This window comes from Carettochelys insculpta, chromosome 1 (assembly GCF_033958435.1).
Source record: "Carettochelys insculpta isolate YL-2023 chromosome 1, ASM3395843v1, whole genome shotgun sequence".
NCBI lineage: Eukaryota > Metazoa > Chordata > Testudines > Carettochelyidae > Carettochelys > Carettochelys insculpta.
This window is the reverse complement of record NC_134137.1, coordinates 268,966,591-268,981,624: the sequence shown is the minus strand read 5'-3', so window position 1 is coordinate 268,981,624 and position 15,034 is coordinate 268,966,591. Positions and strand designations below refer to the sequence as shown.

Below are 15,034 nucleotides of genomic sequence, written 5' to 3'. Positions count from 1 at the left end.
TTACATTAAGTTCTGGCCCCAGTGTCACTTAGAGCAGCCTATGTACCTGAGGACCTTTGGATCACTGTACCGACACCCAGCTCCATCCCATCCCTTACCTACCCTTGCCTCGTACGCCCCACTGGGAAAGGAAGTACCACCAAGTGCAGCAAGACCTCTACCTGTCTTACACCAGCTGTTTTCCTTCACAAAAGGAATTGTCTGCTGCTCATTTGTGGGCATAACCTTGCCACTTCACACTGCCTCAGTGGTGCAAACTGACCAGATCCTCCTAGAGACTCCTGAGCCTGGGATATGATTTCCTCTAAGGATATAAACCGTTCTCAGCAAACAACAGATTAAAATCTCTGAGGAGAACAATCTGCTCCACAATTATCCGTCATTCATGATGAGCTTTGAATTTCATTTGCATGCAATTATTGTGTGAATGTGTGTGTGTGTGTGTGTGTGTGTGTATTTTATTGTGCGCTGCTCACATAACGAGTGCTGCAATTGTATTGATAAAAGGAAACAGATTTTCAAAAAGATGATTAGCTAGTGAGATGACACATCAAAGGTGCTTTCTGTTTAAGAGGCAAGAGCTATGTCCTGGAGTAAATAAACTCTGACAATGATTGTAATGGTAGTTAGTCCAGGATGCAGTTATTACCAAGTTAAGAGGATACAGGCTAACATTAGTACTATATTGAAATAACAATCCTCTTAGCCCATTTGTCGTGTCTTGCATGGGAATGCCAGGAGGCAAAGAAGGCAGAAGGAAATTAAATCCGACTGCAAAGTGCTGAAAAATGCAAGATAGTGAGATAGCAGACCATCTCTGGTGCATTAGACTAGTCCTGTAGACTCCATTAGAAATCTTCAAATGGTCTCAGTTGTGTTCTGCTGGAACACCTGTATGCCCAGGAACCAGCAGACCAAGTAAACCTATTTCTTCTCTATCTCGTTGCCACCAAGAACCAAAATGCAGCAAGTGGTGAATTTGTGCTGGAATTTCATTCAGTATTGGCAGTGCTCCTGCACCACACAACTTGCACGCTGACAAACAATGGCAGGACAGCACTGTGCAGAACATTGCTTTATTGGCTAAGTATCCCAGGACTAGCATGTGGGGGTCTGTCCAGTAATGAGATGATGGAGTTAGTGCAGTGACTGTGCTAGTACGTGTGAAGCCACTACACGTGGCCACGATGAGTGATGATGGTTTGAGAAAGCTGAGCAGCCAGTGTAAGTGGAGTGCTCCTACAGTTAATAATAGCATCAGCCCTCTCCCTGCTTAGCAAGCCCGCGTCCTGAGAGCTTGCTAAATATTACATGTTGTCAGAAGTGATATTGAACCACAGACGGAACACCGTTTGGAAGAAAAAGGTGCATCACACTCTAAAATCCTTCTCATTCTCCTGGGGCCACAGTACAGGCAATGTTATGTCTCTCTGGGGTGACCCCAGACATGTGACAGGTACTGTCACTGCTCTGCCAGGTGGTAGCAGATTGTGAGGTCTCACAATTTCCCACTGAAGGAGAAATCAGTGACACGGAGTCTGTGTACTTTGCTAGGGCAGCTTGTGTATTTAACAAGCTACACCAGTCCTGGAACATTGCTGTCACAATAGCATGTATGCAGGACTGGTGGGAACACCCCTACACTCACCAGCAGGAGATTGAGCAAAATGGGCAGGGAAGCAGAGAGAGCTGCTGCCAGTGAGTGTGGGGTGTCTGGCCCCCTGCTGTAAGTGCTGCCCTTGGCCCTGCTAATCTCCCAGGCTGCAGCACTTGGAGGAGGGGAAGGGATGGAGCAGAGATGGGACTGGATGGAAGCGGGGCGGGGGAAGCCATGGCCTGGGGAAGAGAGGGTCACATGGCCAATGCCCTCCCATCCCTTTCACCAGTCCCCCCAATTCATAATACAAGACAACACGAACTTTCTGCTGCATTTGTGACTGACGTGAAGTTCAAGCATGTTACTGTAGGGCACTATGTTATCCTTTAATGAAAGACAGGATTGTATGGAAGACAGGATTATGGAATGATGACAGGATGTGCTGTAGGAAGCTGATTTAAACTTAACCCAAGTTATAGACGTGTATGCAGCTTCAGGCCATTACAGATGGAGGAGCTCATCCATGTCATGGCATTTCACGAGGAGAAAGAAATGAAGAAAACCAAAATAACAATAAAACTGGTGGAAATCTCCCTGGCTTTTGGATGAATATGCATTTAATGCAACGGAAGAAAATAATTTTCAAAGCACATCACTGTCTGGTGCCCAAGAGGGTACATTTGCAGAACAGCTACAAAGAGGGGTTAGTAGCTTTATAGGTGCCATAAATGGAAACTGTAGAAACTATTTCAGTTCTGTAAAAGTTCTCACATTACCCTCCTCAGCACAATGCCTAGGCTCCTTTCAACAGTGCATTAAATGACAGCATGAATATGACTAAACTGTAAAGGCAGAGTTGTATCTCCCAAGGAAATTTATTCCAGTGCTTCACCATCCTAATAATTACGAAGTTTCTTCCAATGTCCAGCCTAATCATCTCTTGCTGCAATTTAAGATCATTGTTTCTCTTCCTACATTCGGTGATTGAGAATAATTTCTAACACCTCCTTGTAGCAGCTTTTTAGTACTCAAAAGCTATTATCATGTCCCCCTCTGTCTTTTCCCCAAACTAAACAAACCTAATTCTTTTAATTGTCCCTTGTAAGTCAGGTTTTCTACACCTTTAATCATTTGTGTTGTTGTTTTCTGGACCTTCTCCAATTTCTCCTTCTTGAAATGTGGTGCCCAGAACCAGACACAGTACTCCAGCTGAGGCCTAATCAGCACATAGTAGAGCAGAACAATTACTTGTCATGTCTTGCTTATGACACCCTTGTTAATGCATTCCAGAATGTTTGCACTTTTTTTTCCAACAGCGTCACACTGTTGACTCATCTTTAGCTTGTGGTCCACTATGACCCTATATCTCCTTTCTGCAGTACTCTTTCTTTGACAGTCATTTTCCACTTTGAATATGTGAAACTGATGGTTCTTCCCTATGAGGAATACTTGGCACGTGCCCTTATTGAACTTAATCATATTTTCCCCAGACTATTTCTCCAGTTTGTCCAGATCATTTTGAATTATAACCCTATCCTGGCCCCTGCCAGCCTGGTATCATCCACAAACTTTTTATAAGCATACACTCTGCACAACTATCTAAATTTATGAAGATATTGAACAGAACCAGTCCCAAAACAGACCCCTGTGGAACTCCACTTGTTACCCCTTCCAGCACAACTGAGAACCATTGATAGGTACTCTCTGAGAACGGTTATCCAGTCAATTATGCACCCACCTTATTGTAGTCCCATCTACATTGTATTTTCCTAGTTTATTGATAAGAAGGTCATGTGAGACTGTATCAAATGCTTTACTAAACTCTAAAACAACAAGTCCTGTGGCACCTTGTAGACTAACAGATATTTTGGAACATAAGCTTTCATGGGCAAAGACCTGCTTCATCAGATGTTAAACTAAACTCCAGTTACACCATAAAAGCAGTCCAGCAGCACTTTAAAGACATAGTTACACCACGTTTACAACTTCCCTTTATCCACAAGGCTTGTAATCCTACCAAAGAAAGCTATCGAGTTGGTTTGACACAATTTGTTTTTGACACATCCACGCTGACTGTTACTTATCACCTTGTTATCTTCCAGAGATTTGCAATTGTATTCCTTAATTATTTGTTCCATTATCTTTCCTGGCACAGAAATTAAGCTGACTGGTGTGTAGTTTCCTGGGTTGTCCTTATTTCCTTTTTTATAGATGAGCACTGTAGTTGCCCTTTCCCAGTCTTCTAGAATCCCTCCTGTCTTCCATGAAAACAAACAAGCAGTAAAGTAGCACTTAAAAGACTAATAAAATAATTTATTAGGTGAGCTTTCGTGGGACAGACCCCCTTCTTCAGACCATAGCCAGACCAGAACAGACTCAATATTGAGTCTGTTCTGGTATGGCTATGGTCTGAAGAAGTGGGTCTGTCCCACGCAGATAATAATGTTGTTAGTCTTTGAAGTGAAACTTTACTGCTTTTTTGTTTTGATAGTATATGGACTAGCACGGCTTCTTCTCTGTTCCTGTCTTCCATGAGTTTTCAAAGATGATAGCTAATGGCTCAGATACCTCCTCTATCAGCTCCTTGAGTATTCTAGGATACATTTCATCAGGCACTGGTGACATAAATATCAGAGAGGTAGCTGTGTTAGTCTGTAGCTTTGAGAACAAGAAGAAGCCTTGTTGCACCTTATAGACTAACAGATATTTTGGAGCATAAGCTTTCATGGGCAAAACCCGCTTCATCAGATGCATGAGTGGGAGGCTGGTTTCAGAGGGATATTTAAAGAGTGGAGTCCCAGTAAAAGGGAGGGCCAGAGCTGACAAGGTCTATTCAGCAAGGTGGAAATGGCCCAGTATCGATAGTACTTATCAATATTAATAGCTCCCCACTAGACTGTGACAAAGGCTCACATCTCCCTGTCTGATCTGACTTTGTTTTTTCCTCTTTTGGTAAGTACTGTTGATACTGGGCCATTTCCACCTTGCTGAATAGACCTTGTCAGCTCTGGCCCTCCCTCTTACTGGGACCCCACTCTTTAAATACCCCTCTGAAGCCACCCCCGCCCCCACTTATGCATCTGATGAAGCAGGTCTTTGCCCACAAAAGCTTATGCTCCAAAATAGCTGTTAGTCTATAAGGTGCCACAAGACTTCTTGTTCTGGTGACTTAAAGACATCTAACTTTTCAAACTAATTTTAACTAGCTTATTTTTAATCATGTAGTTCTGAACATGGAGATGAAAATCTTGCTTGTTTGAGCCCTAGAGTAGTTACCTATTTCCAGAGCGTTGACCTACAACAGCTATCTCCCTAGATTGATTCAGAAGTACAATGTCTGGCTGTGGTAACGAAGGTAAAAGACTTGGAAAGGGAGGTGCTAAGCACCAGCAGAAGGTGTTTTGTGATAACATTCAAGGTATTACTGAATTGGCAATTCGTCATTTGGCTCATTGTGGTGGTGTAAAGTGCATATCTGGGTTGATTTATGAAGAGACCCAGGGTATTCTGAAAGTCTTTCTAGAAAACATAATCTGTGATGCTGTCACCTATACTGAACACGCTAAGAGGAAGACTGTAACTGCCATGGATGTTGTTTACCCTCTGAAGTGACTGGTTCGTACTCTCTACAGATTTGGGGGCTAAGACTTACCAGAAAACTAAATTCCTTAAAAAGGCATTAAGGTCACATGAGCAGTTCTGACACCTACGGCCTCTAGGTTAAATTTGTTTCTTTGAAAGGGTCCTTGCTACTCAGTCCATTCTGTTAATGATATACATTCAGATAGGAATAGATGCATGGCCTTCACCTTGGGCCACTGGAGATTCCTAAAACTAGGAATCAGTATCAGATGATAATATTAACCTCCTTGGTAAGGTGCTTTGCGTTCTGCAGAGTTGACTATTATGATTATTAAGTAGCATGGAATTCCTATGCACTTGGAAGTCTCCATAATGGGATTGTGATCCATGAATGATGCGTGGTCAGAAGTGTTCCCTGGGGGATTCTTCCACCCAGTGTAAAGTAGAGCAGCCCTGTGGCAAGTCTAACTTATCTTGGAGGACAGTTGATCCCCAGCCTGTGCCAGAATCAGAGGAGTTGGGTTAAATCAATCTTTGCCTCCCTGCCCACCTCAGCTGTGCTCTGCCAGGGCTAAGGATGCAGCCTTGGCTGTTCTTTCTAATACCTAGGTAACATTCTATCCAAAATATGTCACATATGGCTGCTGCAAAGGGTTATGAAATGAATCCCCAGTAGGATTAGATCATCTACAGGATTGGTATTTGGGTGATGCAACCTAGCTGTTTCAGGGGGTTTCCACTGTAATTCAAAAGCCATGAACATTTCCACATTGTTTATTTTGCTAGGGAAAAGTTAATATAACCTGAGACCCAGGGAATATTCGTAAGACCTGGGCTAGTCTTAGAAGGGAGGTGGTTGTGAGGCAAGTGGTATTATTTGCTGCAGTGTTGTGTCAGGAACAACACCTGCAAATTTCTGGGTTGGGGAAAATACAAAAACCCTCCCAGAACCTATCAAAACAAAAAACAGTCAAGTAGCACTTTAAAGACTAGCAAAATGATTTATTAGGTGAGCTTTCATGGGACAGACCCACTTCTTCAGACCATAGCCAGACCAGAGACTCAATATTTAAGGCACAGAGAACCAAAAACAGTAAGCAAGGAGGACAAATCAGAAAAAGGTAATCAAGGTGAGCAAATCAGAGAGTGGAGGGGTGGGGGGAAGGTCAAGAATTAGATTGAGCCAAGTATGCAGACAAGCCCCTATAATGACTCAGAAAGTTCCCATCACGATTTAAACCATGTGTTAATGTGCCGAATTTGAATATAAAAGCCAGCTTGGCCGTTTCTCTTTCCAAAACGGTGCGATAATTCCTTTTCAGTAACACACGTACCTTTAGGTCATTGACAGAATGCCCCATTCCATTAAAATGTTGACTAACTGGTTTGTGGATCTGGAGTCTTTTGATGTCTGTTTTGTGCCCATTGACCCTTTGTCTAAGGGAGTTAGAAGTCTGTCCAATATACAAAGCATCTGGGCATTGTTGGCACATGATGGCATATATGATGTTAGTAGAGGAGCATGAGAAAGTGCCTGTGATTCCGTGAGTAACCTGGTTAGGTCGTGATGGTATTTCCAGAGAAGATATGTGGACAAAGCTGGCAGTGGGCTTTGTTGCAGGGAAAGGTTCCAGGACTGGTATTCCTGGGGTATAGACTGTGGCTGTTAGTGAGGATCCTCATGAGGTTGGGAGGTTGTCTGTAGGAAAGAACAGGCATGTCACCCAGGGCCTTCTGGAGTGTGGCATCCTGATTAAGGATAGGTTGTAGGTCTTTAATAATTCGTTGCAGTGGTCTGAGTTGGGGGTTGTAGGTGATGACCAGTGGTGTTCTGTTCTTGGCTTTTTTGGGCCGATCTTGGAGAAGCTGGTCTCTGGGTATTTCTCTGGCCCTGTCAATTTGTTTTTTTACTTCTCTTGGTGGGTAATTCAGGTTTATGAATATTTGGTAAAGTTCTTGTAGTTTTTGGTCTCTGTCAGTTGGATCAGAGCAAATGCGATTGTACCTAAGAGCTTGACTGTAAACAATGGATCTAGTCACGTGTGCAGGATGGAAACTAGAAGGGTGTAGATAAGTATAGCGATCAGTAGGTTTTTGGTACAGTGTGATACTGATCAGGCCATCCTTGATTAGTACTGTAGTGTCCAGGAAATGTATCTCTTGCATGTTGTAATCGAGGCATAAGTTGATGGTGGGGTGTAGATTGTTAAAGTCTCTGTGGAATTCCTCTAGAGCCTCTGTACCATGGGTCCAAATCATAAAGATGTCATCAATGTATCTTAAGTAGAGGAGTAGTAATAGGGGACGAGAGCTGAGGAATCGTTGTTCCAGGTCAGCCATAAATATATTAGCATATTGTGGGGCCATGCGGGTGCCCATAGCAGTTCCACTAACCTGGAGGTATAAATTGTCCCCAAAAGGGAAATGATTGTGTGTGAGAACAAAGTTACAGAGGTCAGACACCAGATTGGCTGTGGTGGCATCAGGGATGGTATTCCTGATGCTTCTAATCCATCTTTATGTGGAATATTAGTATACAGAGCCTCTACATCCATTGTGGCAAGGATGGTGTTATCAGGAACTTTTCCGATGTTTTGTAATTTCCTCAGGAAGTCGATGGTATCTCGGATATAGCTGGGAGCGTTGGTGGCATAGGGTTTGAGGAGGGAGTCCACGTAACTGGATAGTCCGGTGGTAAGGGTGCCAATACCTGAAATGATAGGGCGTCCAGGGTTTCCAGGTTTGTGGATTTTGGGAAGTAAATAGAATAATCCAGGCTGCAGCTCAGATGGTGTGTCTGAGTTAATGAGGTCCTGAGTAGCAGCAGGGAGTTCCTTCAGTAGTTGTTGTAATTTCCTTTGGAATTCCAAAGTGGGATCAGCGGAGAGAGGTCTGTAAAACGTGGTGTTGGAGAGTTGTCTGGCTGCCTCCTGTTCATAGTCTGACCTATTCAGGATGACAACAGCACCCCCTTTGTCAGCTGGTTTGATTATGATGTCTGGGTTATTTTTGAGACTCTGGACAGCATGGCGTTCAGCATAGTTCAGATTATGTCTCATTTGGCATTGTTTGTGTATAATGTCAGCCTGAGCACGGTTGCGGAAGCACTGTACGTAGAAGTCCAGACTTTCACTACGACCCTCAGGGGGAGTCCACACAGAGTTCTTCTTTTGTTGTTGGGAATACCAGTCCTGGAACCTTTCCCTGCAACAAAGCCCGCTGCCAGCTTTGTCCACATATCTTCTCTGGAAATACCATCACTGGACCTAACCAGGTTACTCACAGAATCACAGGCACTTTCCCATGCTCCTCTACTAACATCATATATGCCATCATGTGCCAACAATGCCCAGATGCTTTGTATATTGGACAGACTTCTAACTCCCTTAGACAAAGGGTCAATGGGCACAAAACAGACATCAAAAGACTCCAGATCCACAAACCAGTTAGTCAACATTTTAATGGAATGGGGCATTCTGTCAATGACCTAAAGGTATGTGTGTTACTTAAGAGGAATTAACGCACCGTTTTGGAAAGAGAAGTGGACGAGCTGACTTTTATATTCAAATTCGGCACATTAACACATGGTTTAAATTGAGATGGGAACTTTCTGAGTCACTATAGGGGCTCGTCTGCATACTTGGCTCAATCTAATTCTTGACCTTCCCCCCACCCCTCCACTCTCTGATTTGCTCACCTTGATTATCTTTTTCTGATTTGTCCTCCTTGCTTACTGTTTTTGGTTCTCTGTGCCTTAAAGATTGAGTCTGTTCTGGTCTGGCTATGGTCTGAAGAAGTGGGTCTGTCCCATGAAAGCTCACCTAATAAACCATTTTGCTAGTCTTTAAAGTGCTACTTGACTGCTTTTTGTTTTGATAGCGTATAGACTAGCACGGCTTCCTCTCTGTTACTCCCAGAACCTGTTTTTCTCATGCAAGAGTAAAAGAAGACTGTGGAGGGGAAGGAATAATGTTATTCCCAGGCAGATTTTCTTTGAGTTACCCAACCAAAACTCAGTGTAATTTAGAGCATTCTCTAAGCCAGTGGAGCAGGTATTAAGTGCAGATGTGCCTAGCCTGGGGACCAGCAGCCTTGGGCATTGTCAGAAATGAGGGCAAGAGAACCCATCATGACTCTTTCTGTTCTTGTAGTCCAGAAAACCTTTCAGTTTGGCTTCACTAACTGCCTAATTTTCTTCTCCCCCATCTCAGGCTGTGACTTGCATTGGACGGTGGGGAGCAGGGAAGAAAGGATGACGAGCAGACGCAGCAAATGCAAAGAAGATAAATGCACACATGGAAAGATGTGAGGAGGAAAACACTAAATGGGAAGCACATTAGAGACATAAATGCACTGAGGGCTCACACCTCATATAGGGGAAAACATCTGCCTTCAACAGCTCTGCTTGTTTCCATGGTTAGGCAGTGATGGAAGGCTCCAGCTTACCAAAGTGTATCAGAGCTGGAGGAATGCATGTGCTTACAAGGCTAGAGTCTCTTTCTAACAGCCTGAGCTAGAGAGCCACCTAGTGGGCCTTTTTCCAAGCTTAAGAAAGATTTGTGCTTCAGTGAAAGGTGACTGAGCACCTTATTATTCCTCTAAATCATGCTTGGTTTTACAGAGTCTGGTGGCCTGAATGAGACTGGACTACAACCTCCTAAATGGGCCAGAGACAATGTGAGAGTTTAAAGGTGCCGTTTCTTCACCAACAAAATGAAAGCTTTAGTGTTTGTGTCAGAAGCAAGAAACACTTCCTTTATCTCACCACTAATAGTGCACAAGGAAGGGACCAGAAATGCTGCTGCCTTTTGCTTGGTTAAGAACATATTGTGCCCTATAAGGCATACAATCCCTACTGAAAGCTGTGTTTGGTCCACTCGTAGTGCAAGGGGCTTTGTTTCCATATCCACTGCTGCAAATCATGCAATGAATGCATTGACGGACAGTCATCACTGGGTTGGAGGGTGCTCTGGTTCTGATGTAGGAGCTCTTAGTAATATCTCTACGATGTCTCACTCCTGCCACAACTTTGACTCAGTCGTGAATATAAGAGGTCAGGGGATGGGTTACGCAGCGGACTGGGAGTGTGGTACAGAAGGTCTTCATTTTCTATTACTGCAAAAATGAAAGAAAGGAACTAACGGATCGGGATGGGCATGTGAGTGCAAGGCTCACCATGGTTACGTCTACACGTGAACGCTACATCGCAGTAGCTGATTTTGATGTAGCGACATTGAAATAGGCTATTTTGATGAATAGCGTCTACACGTCCTCCAGGGCTGGTGCCGTTGACGTTGTTGGGCAGCACCACATCGAAGTAGGCGCTGCAGGGGAGCGTCTACACACCAAAGTAGCACACATCGAAACAAGGGTGCCAGGAACAGCTGCAGACAGGGTCACAGGGCAGACTAGCTCTTCCGGGGCAACAGCTAGCCGCTCCCTTAAAGGGCCCCTCCCAGACACACTCAGCCTGCACAGCACACGGTCTGCAGAGCCATAGGCATGCACACCTCGAGCGATGCAGTCATGGACCCCCAGCAGCAGCAGCAGCAGCAGCCCCCAGAGGTCCACCCAGCTGCCCCTGTAGGAGCAGTGCTCACCCTGCTCCATGCCACGTAGGAGGCAGCTGAGCACATCCTTGCCACAGAGGAGGAGCTGCCCGCAGGGGAGGAGGAAGCAACCCCCAACCCTGCAGCACACCGCCCCCCCGCCTCATACGCCGCCGGCTGTGGAGCTACCCCACCAGCACCGACTGGTGGGAGCGGCTGGTGCTCGGAGAGTGGGACGACGACTGCTGGCTCCAGAACTTTCGGATGAGCTGGCAGACATTTCCAGAGCTATGCCAGTGGCTCACCCCCGCACTGAGGCACCAGGACACCACCATGCAGCGTGCCCTCCCTGTGGAGAAACGGGTTGGCATCGCTGTCTGGAAGCTGGCCACTCCAGACAGCTACCGATCCATGGGCCAGCAGGTTGGCGTTGGCAAGGCCACCGTCGGGGCTGTCCTCATGGAGGTAAGAGGACCCACGGGGGGAGGGGGAGGCAGCCCTGGCAGGTGAGGGCCACACACACCCTGCACACCCCTCATTGGTGCTCTCCCATGTGCTTCCCCTGCAGGTCATCCGCGCCATCAACACCCTGCTCCTCCACAGGCTCGTGAGGCTTGGGGACCCGGATGCTGCCATTGCGGGGTTTGCCACCCTGGGCTTCCCCAATTGCTTCAGGGCTCTGGATGGGACCCACATCCCAATCCGCGCCCCAGAGCACAGTGGAGGACGCTACTTAAACAGGAAGGGCTACCACTCAGTGGTCCTCCAGGCCTTGGTGGACAGCCAGGACTGTTTCCTGGACATTTATGTGGGCTGGCCTGGCAGCACCCACGACACCCGGGTATGCCGGAACTGGGGCCTGTGCCACCGGCTGGAGGCAGGGAGATCCCAGCGGGAGATCCCTGTGGGGGACACCACCATGCCCCTCTGTGTCATCGCAGATGTGGCATACCCTCTCCGGCCCTGGCTCATGCACCCTTACACGGGCCACCTGTCAGCCAGCCAGGAGCACTTCAACCTGCGCCTGAACCACGTGCGCCAGGTGGTGGAGCGCACATTTGGGCGCCTCAAAGGGCGCTGGAGGTGCCTCCTCACCCGCCTGGATGTGGGCCCTACCAACATCCCCCAGATTGTGGGTGTGTGCAGCGCCCTCCACAACCTCGTCGAGAGCAAGGGGGAGGCCTTCTTTCAGGGCTGGGTTGTGGAGGCTGGCAGGGCCGATGTGCAGCCACCCGCTGCCCCCAGTCACCAGGTGGACTCCAAAGGGACGCGGGTCCGGGAGGCACTGTGGGCCCATTTCAATGAGGCCGCGGGGTGAACGCTGGCAGGCCCCCCACTGCCCCCACATCCTCCACAACACTCCCTGCCCCTACACCCACACCACAGAGCACCCAAGAGCACACACCCCCACCTTTCTTGAAAATAAAAACAGACATTTGTTTGTAAAACCAGATCTATGTTGAACTCTCATTAATATCTTAACTAACTATTTACAGGCTGAATAAATATTACATATATATATATTATAAGTCCGATAAGATGAAAGAAAAAAAGGGGAAGACAAGGAAGGGGAGAACTATGTACATGGGGGGGGCAGGTATCAGCATCATAACAACAACATAACAACAGGGGTCTAATAGAAACTATTTATAAACGAACATAAAACTGAGAGGAATATATACAAAGGGGGAGGGGGGTACGTCCTGGGCCCCACACCCCCTAATGTCCAGCGCTGGGGGTGGGCGGCCGCGATCCGCGCCTCGGCCTCAGCCCTGGCCGGGGCTGGCTGGGGGCCGGGCAGACTGGGAAATAAGGCCGGCGGGTGTCAGCTGGCCCCAGGTCCCCCTCAGCGGAAGGGTCCTTGGTGGCGGGTGGCGGTGCGATGGCGGATGGAGCAGCAGATGGAGCAGGCAGGGCGGGCAGAGCGGCAGCCGGCGCGGCATGGGGGGCCAGGTAGTCCGCGATACTCTCGAACGTCCGCATAAAGGCCCCCCATGCCTCCTGGCGCCAGGCCAGCGCCCGCTCCTGAAGTTGAAGGCGTTGTTCCTCCACCCGCAGACGCTGCTCGGCGACCTCCAGCTGCCGATGGTGGATCTCCAGCAGCTGGGGGTCCGTCGCCGTCCAGGAGTGGGGCTGGCTCTGCCGTCGTCCCCGCCGTGGGGCCGGTCAGTGATCCGCCGAGGGGCTGGCCTGGAGTGATGGCCCCGGTGGGCTCTCTGGGACCACTGACACCTCGCCGGTGCTCTCCGGTCCTTCCAATGGTGCAACTGCGGAACACAGTGGGGGAAGAAGAGTGGAGACAGCCGTTAGTGTGGGCCCCGAGCCGTGGCCCTTGTCCCCCCACCCCTCTGCTGCAGGTTCCCCATCCCCGTCCCCGGGAGATGCTGCTGCTGCTGCTGCTGGATGTCCCACCCCCTCCCCCCGGGGGACCCTAGGTTCCGCTCCCCCCATCCCCAGGGATGGGGCATGGCACTGTTGTGCTGGGGGTGCAGGAGCTGATGCACTCTTCTGAGGGAGATACCACTGCTGTCCTCGGGGCCATGGTCATCTGGGCATGTGGAGGGCCCTGGTCATATCTGTTACCCCCGCCCCTCAACCTCGGGGGTGCGCACCGGGGGGGTACATACCTGATGGTCCGCTCCCACAGTCGGGGGACATCCGGTGGGCGGATGCCCTGCTGGAGCTCCTCGAGGGCAAGATAATCCACAGCCCCCCGTCACTGGAGGAGGTCTCCCCCTCCTCCTCCGGTGCCCCAGGGGTGGGCTCCTGGGGGGGGGGGCCCCCGGGGTGCGGGGCTTACCTCCAGGGCGGACTCCGCCTCCGGGGCCTGCTGGGGCTCGTCAGCCGATGTATCAAGCGTGGCCGGAGGGGAGGAGGTGTGCCGGGGGCCCAGGATGTCCCTGAGCTCCCTGTAAAAGGGGCAAGTGACGGGGGTGGCCCCAGATTGGCCGGCCGCATCCCGGGCCCGGGCATAACCCTGCCGCAGCTCCTTCACTTTACTGCGGACGTGATCTGGAGTGCGGGCAGGGTGACTCCGGGCAGCCAGGCCCTCGGCCAGCCGAGCGAACGCATCCGCGTTCCGCCTCTTGCTCCCCATTACCTGGAGCACCTCCTCCTCGCTCCAGAGCCCCAGCAGGTCCCGAAGCTCGGCCTCCGTCCAGGAGGGGCCCCGCTGCCACTTCCCAGCCTGGCTGCTGGTCTGGGAGCCCTGGCTCCCCTTGGGGGGGTGCCCTGGGGGCACTTTGGGGGCTGGGGGGTGGCCATCGCAGCGGTGGGTGGGTGTCTTGGCTGCTGTGAGACGTGCAGGCTGGCCGCGTGGCTCGGCTGCCGCCTGCATGCTCTCTCAGCTTCCTGCACAGGAAGGCAGGGGGCGGGGAGCTTTAAGGGGCCACTGCACGTGGCGACCATTGAGCTCAGGGGCTGGAGAGAGCATCTCTCAACCCCTCAGCTGATGGCTGCCATGGCAGACCCCGCTATTTCGATGTTGCAGGACGCGCAACGACTACATGTTCCCTACTTCGACGTTGAACGTCAAAGTAGGGCGCTATTCCCATCTCCTGATGGGGGTAGCAACTTCGACGTCTCGCTGCGTTACGTCGATGTCAACTTTGAAATAGCGCCCGCCACGTGTAGCCGTGACGGGCGCTATTTTGAAGTTGGCGCGGCTACTTCAAAGTAGCCGGCACGTGTAGACGTGGCCCATGTGGCTCTTTCAGTAGCCCAGAGATACTCTTGTATGCACCTATGTATTTCTGGTGTAAGAACTACTTGAGAGTTAGCATGGTGTAACTTAGTTCACTACAATAATTACCCAATCCAGCTGCAGTTCTCACTTTCCACATGCAGCCAGGAATCTAGCCCATGTCTATTTGCCTTCAGATCCCGAATTTGATCCTGTAGTGTTCAACAGTGACTTTCAGTGAAATTTGGGTTTATAATTCAGGGTGTTTTCAAAAATCCCACCCAAAAGTACATATCAGCTGATGAATTCAATGGCCTATGTGCAATGAGTAAGTAACCTCAGGCCTATTTTCAATGGACAGCACCAGGTCACCACCACAATCAAATTAGTGGTCTTAGGACAGGTTAAGGAAAAAAAGCCATGAAGTCTGAACTACTTGCCTCCGTGTGGGTGAGAAACTAAAAGACATTGGCCAGATAGTGGGAAGAAGTTTTCCATTGGCTATGGTCCTGCTGAAGCTACTGTACGACTAAAGGGAGGTACTGCGATATAGAGCTATGATCCAAGCATCTTTGATACGGAGTCAATTTATGTAAGATCAAAACAAAAAAGTCTCAGGGGCAA

At 48.9% G+C, this 15,034-nt stretch overlaps 1 protein-coding gene across 1 annotated transcript; it reads left to right on the top strand.

Moving 5' to 3' along the window:
- The first annotated feature begins 4,930 nt into the window (after positions 1–4,930).
- LOC142007233 (histone H4 type VIII-like) lies at positions 4,931–5,209 on the top strand. The gene has a single exon (XM_074983804.1). It carries the CDS (start codon positions 4,931–4,933, stop codon positions 5,207–5,209), a length of 279 nt encoding a protein of 92 aa, XP_074839905.1.
- Positions 5,210–15,034: the final 9,825 nt, after the last annotated feature.